The sequence below is a fragment of the Athene noctua genome, chromosome 16, assembly GCF_965140245.1.
Source record: "Athene noctua chromosome 16, bAthNoc1.hap1.1, whole genome shotgun sequence".
In the NCBI taxonomy this organism is placed as follows: Eukaryota; Metazoa; Chordata; class Aves; order Strigiformes; family Strigidae; genus Athene; species Athene noctua.
This window is the reverse complement of record NC_134052.1, coordinates 7,479,567-7,499,826: the sequence shown is the minus strand read 5'-3', so window position 1 is coordinate 7,499,826 and position 20,260 is coordinate 7,479,567. Positions and strand designations below refer to the sequence as shown.

General features: G+C 38.5%; 1 protein-coding gene across 4 annotated transcripts in view; it reads left to right on the top strand.

The window, feature by feature from the left end:
- PREX1 (phosphatidylinositol-3,4,5-trisphosphate dependent Rac exchange factor 1) overlaps window positions 1–19,666 on the top strand; it is a 173,002-nt gene extending 153,336 nt beyond the window's left edge. For all 4 annotated transcript variants that reach the window (XM_074920070.1, XM_074920071.1, XM_074920069.1 and 1 more), the window contains exons 28-40: window positions 301–383; window positions 1,130–1,220; window positions 2,956–3,084; window positions 3,792–3,833; window positions 5,672–5,889; window positions 6,992–7,091; window positions 7,753–7,896; window positions 8,543–8,657; window positions 9,108–9,174; window positions 9,901–10,088; window positions 10,789–10,891; window positions 11,438–11,505; window positions 13,688–19,666. In XM_074920070.1, the coding sequence (XP_074776171.1) occupies window positions 301–383; window positions 1,130–1,220; window positions 2,956–3,084; window positions 3,792–3,833; window positions 5,672–5,889; window positions 6,992–7,091; window positions 7,753–7,896; window positions 8,543–8,657; window positions 9,108–9,174; window positions 9,901–10,088; window positions 10,789–10,891; window positions 11,438–11,505; window positions 13,688–13,730 (1,391 nt within the window). In that variant the 3' untranslated portion in view covers window positions 13,731–19,666. The remainder of the gene's footprint in view (window positions 1–300; window positions 384–1,129; window positions 1,221–2,955; window positions 3,085–3,791; window positions 3,834–5,671; window positions 5,890–6,991; window positions 7,092–7,752; window positions 7,897–8,542; window positions 8,658–9,107; window positions 9,175–9,900; window positions 10,089–10,788; window positions 10,892–11,437; window positions 11,506–13,687) is intronic.
- Window positions 19,667–20,260: the final 594 nt, after the last annotated feature.

Here is a 20,260-nt window from a genome sequence, read left to right as displayed (position 1 = left end):
TTGCAAATGTGGTTTCTTCAAAGATAATCACAAGAACATCAAGGTAGAGATTTGTTCTTTTTCTAATGAATCACAGTAATTTTGGAATATGGGAGAGGTATTAGGCAGGGATCAGCTTCTGTAGTTATTGGACATTTGCATTATATGAAAATTATATGAAAACTGAGTATTTTGATCTATGAATTAGAGATAAAGCAGCAATCATTTTTCACCCACTCCAGCGTGAAAGTGTGCTTGTCTCATCTGTGGCGTCATTTCGTTTGCAGCGTAGTTAAAAGCTTTTAATCTTCTGTTTATTAGGAGATGAGCTTCCCAGTGATATGAGGATTCCTTTAGACAAGCAAGACAAACTTCATGGCTGTCTGGAACACCTTTTTAACCAGGTATGTAAAGCATTACTCTTATACAGAATTGCTTTCTCTTTATCAATGTCAATACAAGAAATTGGAAGTATCAAAATGCTTAATGAAATCATATTTTGAGGGAAGGCAAACTGTCAAGATTTTGGGGTACAGTGTAAGCAAGTCTATTATAGGACATTTTGAGGAATCAATTTTGTCAACATTCGGGTTGCCCTGTGTGATTTAAGCAAGGTTGGCTTGCCTTATTTCAGGCATTAGACTAAGGGGAAAAAAAGCTTTCATGAAAAAAAGGAAAAGGTGAACAAAATTCTAATACCTTGTGTGATCTAAGTAGATCACATTTACAGATCTCAGGAAAACCCTCGCAAGTTTAGCCAACAGATGTCTTTATAGAAGGCCAGGTTGGACGGGGCTTTGAGCAACCTGTCCAGTGGAAGGTGTCCCTGCCCATGGCAGGGGGGTTGGAAATGGATGATCTTTAAGGCCCATTCCAACCCAAACCATTCTGTGGTTCTGTGTGTAGCACTAGAGAATTGTTTTGTATTATCTTCTATCTCGGCACATGTAGATCATCATTGTACAAAATGCTGTATTCAGTGTGAGAGGCTTTTGAAGCCAGTTCATGGTTAGAAAGTCTTCAAGCTATTTGTCAACAAGAAATCATTCCAAAATACAAATAGTGTAATGGCTTTTGCATTTTCCCACAATGGTTCTCTTTAGATTTTCTTCTGCAAGTCTTACACTGATTGAAAACATTCCAATTGTAGGTTGATGCAATCAATGCACTTCTAAAAGGACCAGTAATAACTAAGGCCTTTGAGGAAACCAAGCACTTTCCAATGGACCACAGTTTGCAAGGTAAATAAAGAGGTTGTTTGTATTTAACTACGTGATTTGCTAGGACTTAAGAGCTTAACTTGGATGCTCGCCCCACAGTTACTTTGTGACACAGTCTACCTAGTCATACATTAATGGCAGTTACTGTGTCTGACCATTGAAATTTTGCATCTTTTAAAGGTCATTTTCATATGAATTCCTTCTGAAACACACAGAACTTTTCTGTTACATGCCACTGAATCCTCACAGATCTTTCATAAGTCTCCACATCTTTGATGTGAGCGCAGATATGCATCTCAAAAGGTACAGAGTAGAGATAGGTCAGATAGAAGGTAAATGAGCACTCTGGTAAGCTGATGTGGGGCTGACCACTGGAGATCTGAGGCACTGTAAGGTTCTGCCTGAGTTTGCTTAATGACTTATTCTGCTTTTCTTCGGATGGATAGTTGCCAGAGTAAACTCATCCTCACATGACACTTATTTTGAAAACTGATTCCCATAGAGAGCAAACAAATGATACCGTGTTTTCTTTTTCCTCAGGGAACATGATGAGACTTTGGTCTTAATGGTTTTGGGGCCCAGGATGTGGTTTCTTCTCTCACTGAATTACATAAGACTTTATTTTCTGAAAATTCTCTGCATTTCCTTTCCCACTTGAAATCTGAAATGTTTCCTACTATTCCTACTATACTTCAGGTTCTGTAGTCGTGCTCCAACCTTTGACAAGCTCTATTTTTACGTTACAGTGGCAAACTCTGAGAGGGCTTTTTCTGATCTTTTTTTTTTTTTCCCCAACTCCAGAAATAACTCCTATGAAGTTCTGTTACATGAACTCATCTCTACAAACACATTCACATTTATGTAGAATATCTGTTAGTCTTTCCATGCACTGTTTGAATGAACTGAAGAAATAACAGACACCCTGCATTTTGCTTCCTTTATTTTATTTTGCTTAAACAGAGTCTTATTTATTAAAACTAGATTAATTACAGTGAGAGAGTCTTTTAGTTAACTGAAGGTAACTGATGATCCCATATTCATCACACTAAGGAACAGAGAAGTCCAGCTGGAATCCTGGACCAAAGTGTCTGTTTAATAGCTGCCACAGACACCTTTCAGTGATGGATGTAAATTTGAATGTCATCCCGTTTCTGTTCAGCAGCAGTTGTTTGCACACATTTTCTGTGTTTCTCTGTCTGCTTATGCATTTCATCACCAACAGTGAGGTATCTGGCATAGCTACATAGCTAAGTCATGGAGGATAAATCTTCTACTCTGTAATTAAATAATTAGATTCCATTAGGTGGAAGAAAGCAGAATATTTCATAACTTCTCATCAGTATTATGGGATGTGACAGCTGCAGCCAAAAAGTTGATCGGATTCTGCACAGCCAGAGACTCTAGATCTACCCGATATAGCTGCCTGCACGTTATTGAAGGCAGAGAAAACAGAAGGGAATTCTGTGCTTTGTGAGTAGCACAGAACTCCCTTCACTGTGCATGTCACCCATGTACATACCTTTTAGTCCACGTATCTTTTAATACGGAAAACAATGCTAGGAGGCTGCTGATGGTGAGATTATAGGAATAGTCTTTTTTTGCTTCAGTACTAGATCTGTTTAAGAACCTTTTCCATTCACGCTTGTTGCTGTTGATACTGTATCTCTGCTTTCATCCCTATACACATTATAACTCATAAGCCACTCTCAACTATGTAGCATTTCCTTAATGGCTAACAAACTCAATTTTTTTCTAGAATTTAAACAGAAGGAAGAAACCACAGTTAGGTGCCGGAATAATATTCAAGCCAGCATTCAAGAAGATCCATGGAACCTTCCACTGCGCATCAAGAATCTTGTGGAAATCATACAAAAACATGTGGAAGGTCTGTAAATAAGGAAAAGTTTGTTATCAGCTTCAGGAAGAAAAGATCTTGATCTAATCAAGTCTAGCAGTTTATCATTTTATCTCAATTTGTAATAAGGCTGCATTGAGTTCTGGAGAAGAACAGGTAAAACAGGTTATTGTTTGCAGAGTCTTGGTGCTGTGTGGTAAAATCTCACCTGTGCAGCAGTTCCGAAGAACTTTCTCTCCCTTATTTTATTTCATCAGCCCATTCAGACAGCATGATATCAGACTGATTGATCTATTTCCCTGTGTTTTGTTTTAACCCTCGTAGAAAATGGAGAGATGCTTGGTATATTCCAAAATGAAATGAACTCTTATCAGATACTGCAACATCCTAAACCATTGCAGTCTGGTTGAACTGGAACAGGAGCTGAATAGGACATTTTATAGTCCAGTGTAAAGCAGTGGACAGAAATCACTTCCTTAGGGATTCATCTACATGTGCAATTTGTTTCCATTAAATCATGGTAGTTAACAGAGCATTTAGCCTGGAAAATGCTTTGATTTAAACCTTGTTTCTTTTTCAGTCATTAACATGTCTGTGCGAGTAAGGACTACTAGAGTAATAGAAATGGCCATGCAGGGGCCAGGGATTGTGGGGAATGAGGAGACTGTTAACCAAATGCAATCAAATCTACCTTGGTATCATGTTGACTAGAGCATTCCTTTTCTTCGCTCTTTTAGATGGGAAGAATCAGCTGCTTTTGGCCTTATTAAAATGCACAGGTAAGGGGTTTTGATTTGTTGCAAAACATCAGAGATACAGAAGTCCCTAACACAGTTTTTTATGCACGCATGTGCATGCATATGAATGTTATGTTTTTCCTTAGCATTTAGGTTTTTCCCTGGCATTTTTACTGACGTTTCTCATGCTCTGCATCTAGGGCAGCCTTTCCATGCATCTGACATCTGTTCTTCAGTTTACATTATTTCAATTCACTGTAGGCTGCTTCTGTTACCTGGCTGTTCGCTGATGTTTCACAAGCACTGTTTTTACTGTCTTCATTTTTTCCCTTGTACAATCCTCCTTCCCAGATGGCCTTTGCTGTTTCCTGCTGTGGTAAGAACATGCAGCAAAAATGAGACCTATTGCACAACTTTCTGTGAGACCACAGACTCTGTCATCTTTCCAGACAGAGCAGGCGTTAGGAGTTAAGGATCGTGTATACTGAAATTAGCCAGGAGCAGACTAAGAACCTAAATGTGCAGGCAGCACCTAAATAAATACACTGTGGACATCATTAAGCTGTTACCATGCACAAAACATTGTGCTTGCAGGTTAAGGGACAGGCCTTTCCCAGGAGTGAATGTGCAGTCTTTTTGTAATTGAAACACCTATTTGGTGTACTTTTGTTTAAAAATGAGGTAGTGAATAACTGGAATAGGCTGTTGTTATTTCACTGTGCCAGGCTTGATGGTCAGGCTTGTTGAAGATGAGAGATTTGCATGACTCTGCCACCTCTCAGCTCCTACCAGGGCTGGTCCATGAGTCTGTCCAAACCAGCCTGTGGCATCAGTCTGGTGTCCACAAAGGCTGTTGTAGTGACAGCAGATACGGTGACTCCCCACATCTCTACCTGTGCCCCATCTCCTGCAGCATTTCCACGAGCATCCTCTGGAAAGAATGGAGGAGCAGATGGTGCTGAGTTGGCTTAAGGCAGCTTTATGGCACCAGGGATTCCCTTGCCTCGAGGGAGCTCTCTTTGCCTTGCTTCCAGCGGTACAGAGGTGTGCTGCTAGAAGGATTGGTTGCCCTTAAGTTGAGAATATGACCCAGAGCCTGGATTGTATTAGGTGGTCTATTGTGTTCAGTGCTTTATAAAAATAATCCAGATCTTCCCAGCCTCTGGGTGATGTCTTCAGCTTCTTTCTCAGGGGAACAGTGCCTCGACAATGAGAGACTGCTGCACTGCAGTGCCTGCCGCAGGAGCCCAGGGTGCCTGGGAAGTAGCTCTTCACTTATTCATGTGCTTCTTTGGCCTGCAATCCCCTTAAGTGTGACGAGGTTGATTTGACCAGCATGTGGCTGCCTGGCAGGCGGACTGGAAGCAAAGTTAACACAGGGGAAATTCTCCCAGGAAACATAAACCAATTGGTAACGTATGGGCAGGCCCAGTTAATGCATTAAGCATATGGGAAGCCCACAAAATACACATGGATGGGGGAAGATGAATCTGTAATAGCCCAGGAGAGAGGTAATGGCTGAGACCTTCTTTCAAGAATTCTTTTGCTTCTGTAAACATAAAAGGAAGGGAATCAGTCCAGATATGGCACTAAGGAGTTACAGCTCTTCCCAGTCAAAAGAATGAGCATGCAGATGGCAGAGGTAGTAATAAATGGTCAAGTGGACTAGAAAATTTTCAGACATGCATGTACTGCAGCTATGATATCTTTATCTGTACAGCCGGGTCACACAGCAAGGAGAGGTTATCTCTTAAGCCTCTGCAAAGCTACAGCAAAAGCCAAATGTCATGCATCCACGCACACAAACTGCCTCTTTGGCAGTGAGATTAAAGACAAGTATACTCATGACTTCTTTGTGCTTCTCTTCCCTTCTCTGGCAGATACAGAGCTGCAGCTGAGACGTGATTCCATCTTCTGTCAGTCTCTTGTGGCTGCAATTTGCACCTTTTCAGAGCAGTTACTGGCTGCTCTCAACTATCGATACAACAACAATGGGGAATACGAAGAGAGCAGCAGAGACGCCAGCAGAAAATGGCTGGAACAGATAGCAGCCACTGGTGTTTTACTAAACTACCAGTCTCTCCTCTCCCCCACTGTGGTAAGATGAAGAGTTGTGGCACCCTTGGGTCTGCTTATGCATGCCTGTGTGCTTCTCTGCCTCTCACAGCACAGCCAGAGCCCTTCATTCTAGCAGCATGCTTAGACTCTCACTACAGCAACTTCTGGAGATTCCTGCTGCTGAAAACCATGTGCCAATATTCCATATCCCATCATTTTCATCTCCTCACAGATACTGGACCCACTGTCATACTAGAACACTATACGGATCAGTCTCCCTTTGTATTTGGAGTAACGCTGCTGCATTTAGGGAGGTTTTACTCCTCAGTTGCTGGTGACACATGTGTGGCCTGCCATCTTCTGGTGAAAACACACATTTCAACAAATAGGTGAAAAAGTTCGGAGTAGTTCAAGAGTTCGGGCGACATGAAAATCTAGACTCTTGTTTATACACTGGACACCTTTATAGACTAGACAGGCTGCAATCTCTCACTTCCGTGGTGCTGGTATTTGAGGCACCATATCTAAGGAGCAGAGGATCTGGTCTTGCACAGTTCATCTGCACCTAATGAACAGAGAAGCCACAGCTACAGTAGATAAGCCACTGTAATTGTTAAAAACGGTAATAAAAAAGGAGCATTAAAAAAAGACAAGTAGCTCTGATGCTGTAGAGAAGCAATGTTTTTTTGGACTTCGTAAACATTGTAGATCCAGTGTGCTTTTGGGGGTTTTTTTTGGTTTTTTGTTTTAAAAATGCAATTCAAACTATATGCACATGTAACTACTATTTCTTCACATCACACGGACTATATGGACGTTTATTTCACAGTAGCTGTTAGGCTGTCCTTCACATCTGTATGTATAAAGTTTGGAGAAAGAGATCCCTTTGAACTTATTCAATCCTTAAACCTCTCTCCTCTCTGTAAATCACATCAAAGGACACCTAAGCAAAGTGTAGCTAAACTTGTATCACAAAGTCAAGGAGCATTTAGTAATACTTGGCTGGGATGAAGTTAATGGAAAATTCCACATTCTGTTGTAGGTCTCCTGAACCAAAGCATGCCTGTACAGCTATACCTTCCTGTCACTGATCTCTTTTGGGCACATTATAACCTATTTATATCCATTTCTTTGCTCTACAGAAGGAGGAGCGTACCATGCTGGAAGACATCCAGGTCACTCTGAGTGAACTGGACAAAGTTGCCTTCTATTTCAAGCAGCTGGATGAAAGTCTTGTAGCAAGTGAGTATTCTCTGCTTCTTTGAAGCTCTTTTCTGGTTTGTTCTGTTTTGTTTTATCCTCCATGATTATAAATCCAACAGACCATGTTATACCTGGAGAGCACTGAGCAGCTTCTGTGGAGCACTGGTGCCTTCCCTCAGCTCCCACTGCAAACACATGGCATAAAGAGCAGGACTGACATCGTGGGACATTGGTGGCTTATTCTGCGATTTGTAGCTATGGTCTGTGCCAGTGTACCTTACCTGTGTGATTTTCTACACAGGGAGGTATGACAGATGATGAACAGCTCCTGACAGATCTTTGTATATCACCACATTACCTAAGGTAGAAGCTTGTCCCTCCCCAGCTCTTGTGTCCCGTGCCCTGCCCTGCCAGATCTTTCTCCATGTTTACTGACAATGAGATGCCATAGACAAGATGGGATTTTAATTCTTAGCCACCTTTATTATATTAGCAGCAAACATCATGCTAGATCATGCTAACTGTATCTTTTTAAGTATAATATTTCAGAGCCTGTGTTCTCTCAGTAAAGGCTCTCCCTTATTCATCTAATGGTGGAGATGCGAAATGCCATTAGATAATGTATCAAACTTAGATAGCAGTGGTTTCACATTTCTCCTGCTGTGGTAAAGCAGCAAGTGTTTTATCTTTATTTTTCCAGATACTCATGTCTTCTACCACATTGAAGGAAGTCGTCAGGCCTTGAAGGTTATCTTTTATCTTGACAGCTGCTACTTCTCCAAACTGCCTTCTCGGTTTCAGAATGGGGGAAGCTTGAAACTGCACACGGTGCTCTTTACAAAAGGTGTCTATAAAAAGCTTTCTTGAGAAAAATAAGCTAACTGATGATGTTGAAAGACTCAAAATAAAGAATGACCATGAAGCTCTTAACATAATGCAGCTGTGAGCCACAGACATATTTAAGAAGCAGATGTTTCTATTCTAGGAAGACCTGGGGAGTGCTAGATGTGAGAATGACAGTCATGACAAGAGGATATGCCTGCTTGGGGCTTTTTTATGTCTTCCTGTAAAGGCCATAGAGACATTACATTGGACTGCATGGACAATCTGATATAGGAAGGTATCAGGAGATGTTCCCAGGCTACAGAGAAGTGTTTTTAAAAGCATACACCATGACAGAATCATCTGGGCTGGAAATTTACTTGATAAGCAAATGCTCACACCAAAATAGAATACAGGAAATTTCCTTTGAGGGTTTATTAACAGGGATTGATTGCTGCTAGATAGAACTGCTTTTTGTGAGGCTCACCTTTATGATACTACTGCTATATTCCTATACTGGGAGATGCATTAAACTTGTGCAGTAACAATATCAGCCTTGGCATGATCAAACAGTCATTGCTGAGCAGTGAAATGATATATAGATAAATAAATAAATGAATAAAAAGAAAGTTAATAATGTAGGTTTAGTAAATTGTTTTCTTTTTCAGCTCTGGAGAGTATGGAGGGGCAATCACAACCAGCTGGCTCATCTCTAGAAGAACTTCCACAGCAAATTAATGGTATTTCACTTGAAAAAGTGCAGCAATACTACCGTAAACTCAGGTATTTCATGCTTCTCTTTTGATTTAAAAGACATTGAAAAGAAGAGTGCTTCTTGCTAAGGACCTTAAAATGTAATGAAAAGGAGATTCTGTTCCTGAAGGTTTCTTGTGCAAATATGATTACAGGAGATCCTCATTGTGTGGGAAACCTGTTAATATTTTTCCCACAGTTAAGCTTGTTCTGAAGTAGTGCACTGTACAGGATGAAATTCCCATCTAATTTGACTTCAGAATTTTGTGCAGAGCTAAAATTACATAAAAAAGGTTGTTTGAAATATTTTAGTACAGATTCTGTAAATTACTTCAATCAAAATGCTTCAATAAGAAAGCAGATCTTGAAGTACAAGGTTATTAGCATGTTTTTCTCCAATGTTCTATACAAGCTGGTATTACACATATGTGCTTGAAATGAGACACACCAACTAATGTGATCCTTCTGTCCTTTTTGCAGGACATTTTACCTAGAGAGATCAAACTTGCCCACTGATTCCAATACTACTGCAGTGAAGATTGACCAGGTATTGTTATTGTGTTTATTTCTACAATAAATTCTCTCACAGAAATAGTATTTCTACATCTCTAAATCCCAGTCATGGGATACCCATATGGCAGACCTGTACAAACCCAACATTCCCTACCCTGAAGAAATGATCTGAATTTCTGTGAAGCTTGCCTGCAGTTCTTTTGTTTAGAAGAAAATGTGCAAAATTGGGGTAGACACAAATCCCTTAACTTAGGCTCTAATAAGACTCCCTATCACCCTGACTGCCCTGCTAAATGCGGTGTCTGATGTTAGACAGAATGAATTAATTTTCCTTTCCCACAGACTCATGAAAATGAACAAACCAATTTGCAAGTTATGCTTTGTTCACAGTTCTAGAGCATCTCATGTAAAGACAGTCTTTTAACTGGGAAGGTGACATATGTGAATGTAAGGCATTAAATACTACTGCAGGGAAGACAAAATCAGAGACTGTCTTTGCAGTTGTAATATACATTGTAAATAATCCATGTGATTTGTGATAATTGCAGAATTCACCTCAAACCTAAGTAATTGTGTTTTTCCACTTCCAAAGTTCATATATATTCTAAATATTTGTTACTGTGTGGCAGTTAATCTTGTGTAGATTATTTTGTTAGACATAGAATAAAGAATTTTAAATGTCTTTATAAGTGAAGGTGTAAGTATGCCACTGATCCTTTTGATCCTTTTTTTTTTTTTTTCCCCCTGTTGCTTTGTTTAGCTTATTCGCCCCATTAATGCAATGGATGAGCTTTGCAGGCTGATGAAGTCTTTCATTAATACAAAACCACCGCAGTCAGGATATTCTAGCAGTACCACATCAGGAGCTGGCCTGCTGCCTATATCCTCTGAGCTCTGTTATCGACTTGGAGCCTGTCAGATCACTATGTGTGGCACCGGGATGCAAAGGTGACATTTAAGAAACCTACATGTTACTGGTGTGATGAGAATTGTTGTCCCTTCTGGAGGTTTGAGCAATAGATTTGATTCTGTCCAAAGCAATAGAAACATAGATCACAAGGGAATATATATAATAAGGACCTAAATCTACCGCCATCTTTATTTTAGAGTAGGTTTTGACTTTTAGTACTTTTGTTAATAATAAGTATTGACACACAAACTTTTTTATGTTTCAGTGCATCAACCAATGCAACTGACTCAGTGATCTCATTGCATATAACTTTCAGTCCATGTTGTCTTCAGTCACACACTCAAAATGTAGGAAGTTTCTCAAAAATAGCTTTAGAATCTCGGTGTGTGCAAGCATTGATTCTAAACACACCACTGTTCTTTCAGTATCTCAAAACCATTGAGTAAAGAAAAAATTCATTTGTGAATAACTTCCTATGAATCAGTGCAGAAGAGCAGTGAAATATAGCCTTATAGTAATGATGCTGGGGACTCAAGCAATTATAGTATTGAGGTGTAACTAGACTGGAAATGCAGGCCTGAGGTGGTGTTATAGTTTTGTAAGTAAAAATATGAAAACAGTAAATATAAGAACACTAGCTAACAGAAGTCATACTTAACAGGTAAGTGTTCTGTACATACCTGTTTATACATTTTAAAATACGATCTGTGATTTAGTATCTCTTGTTCCCGTGTTCAGAAGTACATTGAGTGTGTCCTTGGAGCAAGCAGCCATCCTCGCTCGAAGTCATGGACTTCTGCCCAAGTGCATCATGCAGGCTACAGACATCATGCGAAAGCAAGTAAGTATTTGGGTGTGTGTCTGCTGCATGCCACCGCTTTCATTGCAGTAACATCACTGCACAGACACCCATGTATTGTGTTGTATTTGGCGTACTACAAACCAATGTAGCCAAACTTCTGTGGATGTCTGAATGAGCTACATGTATATTTGACAGGAAGAAATTAACTTTTGCATGTACAGCCATTACAGCAATTAAAATATATGCCTTAGTGTACATATTATGAGGTGTGTGCCTTGATGGATAGAAGGTGGAGACTATTCAGTATATTTAAGACAATTTCTGTATATGAAAAAAACAAGTCTCACTCTGTTAAATAGCAGAAATTCCCTAGTGCTAGACAGCAGCGCTTTTAAAGTGCTTAGGGAATAATTCCATCTTTTAAGTAAACACAGATGACTAATGTATCCACCCAATGGGTTCCAAGTCTTCTAAAAGTAGTTAATGGATTCTCAAATAGAAACCATACTCCCATTATAATATTTTCCCCTAAGGATCATATGCTTTATCGATACTGTCAGTACCGTAAATTCTCTGTTTCCTTAGGGACCAAGGGTTGAAATCTCTGCCAAGAACCTGAAAGTGATGGACCAAATGCCACAATGTGCACCTCGGTAGGTTATTGAGTATTAATGCATTTTATCTGAGTGCTGGTTTTATGTTTCTGTAACAATTGTGAAGTTCCTGCTATAACCAAAGATCTCCTTAGAATCAATAGTGGAAAAAAGAAAAAAATTCCTCTTCTTCTTTCTTACTGTACTAAACTAAGTGCACTGTAGATTAATTAGCTTTTCTGCTTAAAATTTGCAGATGATTAACCTCAAAGGTTCTTGCATTTTCTGAATAAAATGTAACATCAGAGAGAAGGGTCTTTTTTGGACTGTTGCTGTGAGTTGGCAAAGCTAGTGATTGACAGCCATCTGTGGAATGCTTAGAAAGAAAATTCCCCAATGGCAAATCCGACTGCAAATATACAAAGATAATTCATAGGCTAATACTATTGTGTGCTTGGAAGGGCTTGACTGTTCATTTATGGCAGAGCAGGTTTGAGAGCGAGAACTTCAAGTCAGAGTCACTGTACAGTAGTGCAGCTCTAAGGAAGATTAGTTGCCCAGGGCTATATGTTTTTGTCTAGAAGACAGCTTTGAAAAGCACTGTACATTTGTGGATCCTACTGCACCTAACAGGAGCTAGAGATGTTCATCATCTCTCCCTGCAGGATAAGAATACCCTTATTTTTAAGAAAAGTGTCCTTTCTGGTCAATTTCCTCCAATTTCATATATCAGAGTGAAGAGAATACTCTTTAGTAAACTGTAACACAGCATTTTCCCACAATGGTAGTAAAAAATAGTCATGATTTAAAGGACAATATATACAGAATCAGTCTGTACAAATATCAGAGAAACTTCTGATTCTACTTTTGTCAAATGGCATTGTTTACATGAAGGCAAAACAGTTCTGGCATGCAGGAATCAGTGTCAGAAAAAATCTGGGAAAGTCTGAGCCATCCCTTCAGGTAGAGAGTGTATTTGCTAGTGCTGGAGTCCTCCAAAGAACATACTTGTTCAGTGTCAAGAAGACTTCCTTAACCCTGATATCTTATTCACCCATTAAGACTTCTGAGTTAGTCTGAACAAGCCCTGCCTCCTTTTTTTTCCCCTACCTACTCCTCAAAATGTTTATAGGAAATTATTTTAAGCCTTAGGAGACTGTGATGTTGCTTACTGTAACAGTCTGGCCTTGGTTTATTTTCTCAGAGACCTTAAAAAGAGCAATATTTCTCATTTAGAACCTTATCCTCCTGTTGAATTGTAATTGCTGTTTCAAAGAGGAATAAAATAATAGACTGTGTTGGCTCTTGTACTGTGTCCCCAGTGTCACGCATCAGCGTTTTAGCAGCATGGTTATTTTTCCTTATTAATGGCTGTACGTTACTTTGGTTCCATTTTTATGACCATAACAGCATGGTATGTTCAAAAAGAAACAGCTTTACAAACAAATAATAAGATGAGGCATTCCTCTTCTTTTGTGTACCTTCTAAATCACAATGACAAATTCCAGGACTATTTACTTGGATTATTTCAGGGCAATAAATGTGTGTTCCTACTGGGTTCCATCATCATAATGTGAAATAAAACTGAGCAAAGTTAAAAGGAGATCTGGTGAATTTATGTTAATTCTCAGGATCATATTTCGTAGCATAGAGGTTTGCCAAACTCTGCAGTAGCAGTCTTAAAAGAGAAGTTATAAAAGACTTGAGTTTATTCAAACGTAAAGTAGAAAAAGCCAAGAAAAATCTACCACAGTCATATATGAATGACAGTCAAGATGTGCTTAGGTTTAACCACTGGCCTCAATTTGCAAATCTTGTGATTTCTCTGAAAACACGGTTACTAATTTTAAATTTTGTTCAACCATGTCAACAAGCAAATGTGTTCTTTTATCTGTTTGGTATCCCAGTCTGTATGAGGGGTAAAGAACTCTTTGTTCAGGAGAAGTGCTGAACTGTTTTTAAAACAAAATACATAGAAAAAGAGAGAAGACTCAAATTGGGCCAAAGTTAAAAGAGAGTGATGGAAGGTCTCGAATAGTATTTAAACAATGATAGTAAATGCTTTAGTTAATAAATAACTAGTGGCACTTCTAAATTTGCAATTATTAAAATTAAAAATGGTGGTATTCTGGAATATCAGGTTATTGCTAAAGCTTGCAGAATGGTACAGGCAAAGTAACTTTATATCTTCATCCTTATGATATTTTGATATTTAATACCGTACCCTTTATCTGCCTTGAAGACTCTATAGGTTGTGCCAGCCACCTACAGATGGGGATTTATAGAAGTGAGAGGACCACCTATGTTGCAGCACCGTTCAAGCATTCGGCGGGGAGCAGCCCTGCCTGAGGACCCCGGAACTGACACTGATAGTGCTGAATCCAGAGAGGAAGAGGAGACGAGGCTGCTGCACCCAGGCACCGAGAACCTGCCTTTGAACTCCTGCAGCACGTGCAGGGATTCTTGTATTGCTTTGACTTCTAGAAGAAATTCTTGAAACAAACACCACAGAGCTAAGCTGGATGTTACTGCCGTTTGGTAGATGCCTGGAAAAGTGAGGGTTCCATTTCAAGAAAGCGTGGTTTTACTGATGACTTGCTTGTGCTGCCACCTAAAAGTTGTGGACTTGAAGATACGGATTGGTTAGGAAAATCCAGAATGGTGTATCTCTCTCTCCCTGTACTGCATCTGGCATCCATTTAATTGCCAGCATAATTTTGGTCAGCATCCTGGAGCAGTAGCTGCATAAACACCACTTTTTCATGAACTGACCTGCACTTTTGAACAACGAATAGCACAATCTATGGTTTATTCAAATATGAACATAAAGAATTTCTTCGGGAGTAATTTTCCACTTCAGCCCAGTGAGAACCAATCTCTCTATGCTGCAGAGTATACATTCCATAATACTTCTTAACATTACTTCATTTTACTTACTGTAGCTTTCAGGTTTTTGATTAACTCTTTTTACTAATGCTCTATTATGCGCTCTGGAAATACAGAACTATTTAAGAGGAGAGATTGGGAGCGAAGGATTTTAAAGGAAACTTTACAAAGGAAAAATACAGTCTTATAATCTGATTATTTGAACAGATGTAGTTTTTAAAACAGGTCAGAAGAACTATACTTATTTATGTGGAGTGGAATATGTGTTTTCGATCATGTTATTATATATACAAGATTTAAATAAAAATTATATTGTTTAAAATGGGACCAATATGCTGGCAATTACACAGCTACTCCCAGTTTACTGAAAAAATCTACATTATTTAAAATCTTTCAATATTTAAGTAGTCTTTAATACAGTTATTAAGATGTATTAGGGATGCTTTTAAGTTAAAAGAAAAAAGGAATCATGTATATAATGTACTTTATTTTTTCTTGTTTGAAAAATTGTTCTCCATTCTGTCAGTATTATCCTAAACACAGTAATTTTTTCCAGATTACTGGCTGAAACTAATTGAAACATGTCAGCAGTCTCAGGACAGAAATAATGTTCTTTTGGAGCGAGTGCCTTAAAATGACCATCCATCCCTAACGAATTTCAGTTGTAGCAGGTGTCAGTAGAAGGGTGTGTAGGAACTTACTGTTCTTGTGTTTCTCCACAGCCTCGGTTAAAACAGTTCCTAGTTAGGAGATCCAGAAGTGCTTTGCAGTGATGTATATTCTAGAAAAATAAAGGTTTTGGGGTTTTATTTGTGATGTTGTTTGGTTTTTAGCTGGCTTAATTTTATGTTATTAACATCCAGACCAACTCAAAAACTAAAATTAGACTTCTTCTATTTGGATATGAAGGTCTCTTAAATTTTTTTAATCTACACTTCAACACAAAATGTCTTATGACAAGTTTGGGAATACAGATTGTTCTGAACCTTGGGTTTTGGGTTTTTTTCTTCACTCACAGACCAAAATAATTTTTGGGAAGTAACGTGTTTTGTTTAATATCTTATTTTTAACTGTTTCCTCTGACCTACAGCAACCTGTTGCAGGGAACTGAGACAACCCATCAATCGCCAGCTGTCAGATACAGGGTTTGTTAATGAGTATACATTTTGCAGCCAGATGAACAGATCATTGTTTCAATGCACTTTTTGTTAATTTTGGAGAGTTATTCTTGCAGTTTGCTGTTTGAAGAAGAAAAGGATGTTTCTTTACTGAATCCTCAACTTAAAATGTACTTAGTATTTTAAGAACTGTAGGAACACCCAAAAATGAAAAGAACACATAGGCCAAGATCCTCACTTTGTCTACATCAGCTCTGTTCAGCAGAACGGCAGCGATTTCCACAGCTGGTGAGGATCCTGGCCCACATTATGCAGTCACTGTAAACATAAAAGATGCATAGAAGAGTTTCTAAGGGCATTTACACTGTGCACTGTTTTACATTGAAATGTGTATGTTATTCTCATTGAAAACGTGATAGAAGTTTTTATTATTAAAAGTTGGTTTATATTATAAGGAAAGAAGGTATGATCTTTTTCTGTTATACCCTTTAGTTTCTTAGCTCTAAGTTCTGTTGAACAGTTTAAATTCTGATATTTGTATGGAGTGATGAGGAGTCAGAAGTTTAAACTGCAAGGGAAAAGTTAGTTTTGATATCAGCTTAGTGTAGAGCTAAACTCTTCCTGTTTGTGCAGTGTCTGCTACAGATGTGGTTTTGCTGCAGACTTCCTATTAAAATAGAAAAGAAAAACTGGTTTGATACTGTAAATCGTAAGGTTTGAATCCCCTGCTGGAAAAAACAGGTTAAAGTGGAGAATGAGAGCGATGCACAAGACACTCTGCAGGTAAAGGGAGTAGATGAGGTCTGCAGAATTTCCATGGCTAAAAGCAAAGTTGCTTGGGCCTGCCACAACCAAGCAAGTGCAGATTTTGTAGATCTGGAGGATCTGATACACTGGAAGTGTAGAAAATATGGAAAACACAGTTGAAATAGAGAAAATAGGAACAAGCAGTGTGATGATGAGGTGTGTAAGCAGCTGCTAAAGGAAACAAGGCAATACTGAAAAGAAAGTGGGGGTTGGGTGGCAGCTGCAAATGGAATTTCTTATGTATCAGTCTTGTAACTGAATTTGCTTAGCATTTTCATTAATCACTAAAGCACAGATACTGCAAGGCTGGGGCTGATGACAAGTTCAGAGCACTGATCTAGAGAAGGATCAGGGTACACACTAAAAAAACCCTGGAAGAGTCTGAACACTGAAGGCAATGAAATGAATAGGGTGACATTTTACTGTACAAATACTAGCTCATGCACTTGTAAACAAAGTATTTTGTTAAATTTCTTGTTAATTGATAATGAAAGGACTTTGGTTATAGAGTCTGTCACAAGATGACTCAGATGCAATTTGATACAATTATGAAAGCTCAGCCTGTGCTAGGAGACGAATTTCCAGTTGGGATGGAGAAGTATTCAAGCTTCTGTGCAGAGGCCAAATAATTAAATGAAATTGCAGTAGCTAGATGTTGAGGAAAGATACTGGAATGGTATCAATGAAGTGGATACAATTCTGCAAGATAAGACCAGAAGAGCTTGATTTATTTAGCCTAAGATACAAGTATAAAGAATGTCTTTATAAGAAGATAATAATGAGAAAGATAAAGACAGTTCAATCCAAACATAAATACAGCCACAAGGAGAAAAAGGAGTGCAAGCAATCAGGAATAAATACTGGCTGAAACTTGTTCTGGACCCTAGAAACATTTTTTTTTTTTTTTCCCAATCAAGCTCTGACAGAAAAGAAATCACTTTTACAAAGAGGCTTATAAACATGTCGTAGTGGTGCCTTGAGTCACAGGAGAGCCTTGTGGAGTGGGACAAGGTTGCCCATTCCCATCCAGCCCGTTTGGCTATGACGGGAGATAGTGTGAACAGTCCTGCTTTGTCTAAGTTTGTCCATGGCATTTGCAAAGGTGTAAATGGCTCTTCTAATGCAGACCTTGGCTATCTGTTAGCATATTTTCATATTCCAGTATTAATTTGCAGACTAAAATACTGGGATTTTTAGATGAGAAACCACAGATTTAGACAACTGCATATCTCATTTCCATTTAGAATAAAAAACATTGAAATGAAAAGAAAAATCTGCCTGCACTCTGTAAAATCCATTTTCCTCCCTCAGATTTTCTTATCAGCAAATGGTGCTAATTTGGGAATATTTTGAGCGCTAATTATTTCATGGTTCTAAAGTGATTTGAAGATACAAAGCACTGAGGTTTAGCAATCAGAATTTTAATGTAAAATTAATTTGAAACATTCCTGCTTCCATAACAGCATATATAGTATTTCATCTGTCATAACACTTGGTATTATAAATGTCTGATGCAGCTTGTGAGCACCCTAACCTAACGACCAGCTCATGAAACGAAACCAGTTCATTCACAGAAGCAGAGCACATAGACCTATTGATAAGATACCATTTATTAATCAAATCACCCAGTAGAATTTGTATATAAAACTAGTGTTTGTGTAGCGTTACAGTATTCAACTATGAAGTTTAAATCTGCCATTCAGAGAAGTCTGCAAGAGCTATTTATCTTAATGGGGCAGGGGGTAAATTTTCAAACAGCAAAAGGTATTTTTGCCACTTTTTAGAATGAGAGTCCTGGCTTTGATTAGCACCAAGAAACCATTGTCATGCCACTGGGTTCTGATCCTTCTGTTTCTTCCTATGCAAAAATCCTTTCTGTTTCATGTTAAATAACATAGAGCAATAGCAGTTCTGATGGTACCATCACAGCATCACTACACTACATCACTAAGGAGGACTTTGTTTAATACAGACTTGAAGTAATTCTGGTGTCCTCAAGGCATTAATTTCTGAGTGCTCAGTCTCACCATGCCCAACTTCCTTTGCAGCGATTTGCTTTTCCTCCCTGCTTCAGTTTGGGGAGGGAACTGGGGAACTATTTTCTTACCAGTGGTATTGTGAAGACTCAAAGGAGAAAAATTGTAAAGTGCTTTGAAAACTGATTGCCTAACTATATAATGTAGTTCTAATGATTTGAAAAATAGGAAACTAGATGGAAAAAAGGCTAAACGTCACAGATGTGCATAAAAATATCTGCTTTTAATTCCCATAAATATATTAATTGAGAGCACTTTGTATAAGGAAAGACAAGTGAGTATATTTTTGATGTGCTTGTTCTGCCCCATTTCAGGCTTCAGAAGTTCTATGCATTGATACTATATCAGTGAACCTACTTTACTATATTTTTCATTGTCAGAGAAAAAGAATAAACATATTAATGTATGAAGTTTCCTCAGACTCCCTTATCAGCAGTTCCTACTCCTTGATTTGAAGAATATCAGAATTCAGACTGTAAGTAGATGTTAGGTGAATACTACTTTAAAAATGTGGCCTTGGCAAGAGGATATTCAATTTGGATTTCAGCGTAGCACCTTTTAGTTTTTAAAAGACCGATAATTATTTTATCACACAGCTTGGCATGAGGATAATACTGTTTATTTAAGGTCCTAATTGTTAGCATATATACCCTGAGAATCAGGCTCTGATGCACTCGCAATCAGCTATACCACAAGAAAGATTTTTTTGTACCTGGACCTCAATCAGGTGAATGGGTTACACCTTTGTATTCTGAAGCCTACAGGGCTTCAGTGCTGAATTCAAGACAAGGTCCTAGTTATCTTAGAACAATAGGTTTGCTTTTCATAGGTAACCTTTCACAGATGTTTCTAGATGAGCTAAGATCACAAGATGAAAATCACTGCACTAGTACAATGCCACGGAATAAACAACTCATTGAAGAGGACAGAGGACTCTGGAAAGGCCTGCATTTTTTCCCTTTTTACAAAGGGTGGACATGGCCCCAGTAGTCTTAGATAGGTTAGGCCAAATTTAAAGGGCTTTTAAAAGTTAATTGATGATCAGCTACAGGAGTTCAAGAAACATTGTTAGAGTATTACTGCATTTACTGCTCATTTTGCACCTGAGATCAATTACCTCACAATTATCAGAAATAACGAAAGTTGTACAGTATGTTTTTGCATGAAACAGAACTTTTAATGGTTTTAGGAAAAAGTTCCAGAGATGATATTTTTATATCAGTTTGTAGGATTGGCATTTTCAAATGTTTTGTAAAAAGAAAAAAAAAAATGTATAGAGTATTTGAGAGGGTTTATCCAGTTAAGTTTGAGAGATTCTAGTGTACTAAGTGTTACATTTTTCTTCATGTTTCTGTATTTTTTAACTAAGCATGTGTATCCTGCATTAAGATAAAAGTCTTAATATAATTTGTTCAACTTTGTGTTGTATTGTCTAATCCATGTTGTCGCTGTAGTATTAGTGAGCTGTGTGGCTGTGGTGGGCTCCATGTCTGTCAGAGCTGAGACAGAGCTGCTCAGAAAACGCTGCCCAGGTGGTTGTAACAATGGGTCTTCTACCAGCCAGGATTCAGAGCACTCCTCTTGGGTTTGGAATGTTGAAAGGTATCTGAACAGGTGACATTTCTATTGGATTATTAAAAATACTTGGGCTGTTGCTTTAAGCAGAACCTTTTGAACTTCAAGAAGACTGAGAAAGCAAAAAGAAAATCGTATTTGATGGTAAAATCCTTTTTTGTTTTGTGGGACAAGGGACAATTAAAAGAGCTCTTTCCTGCTGTGTACAAACTACATTCTGTCTTTATAGGGTACGAACTAAAGAACTGGATCTCTTTCACCTCTGCAAAAGAAAAGACAAAAACTAGAGCCAGGAGAATATATTTCTGCCTTTGATTCCCCCAACTGTGCATCCAAAATTTCCCTTGACCCTGAAGCTGAGACAGGTCCTGAGTTTTCCCTCGGAGTATTAAA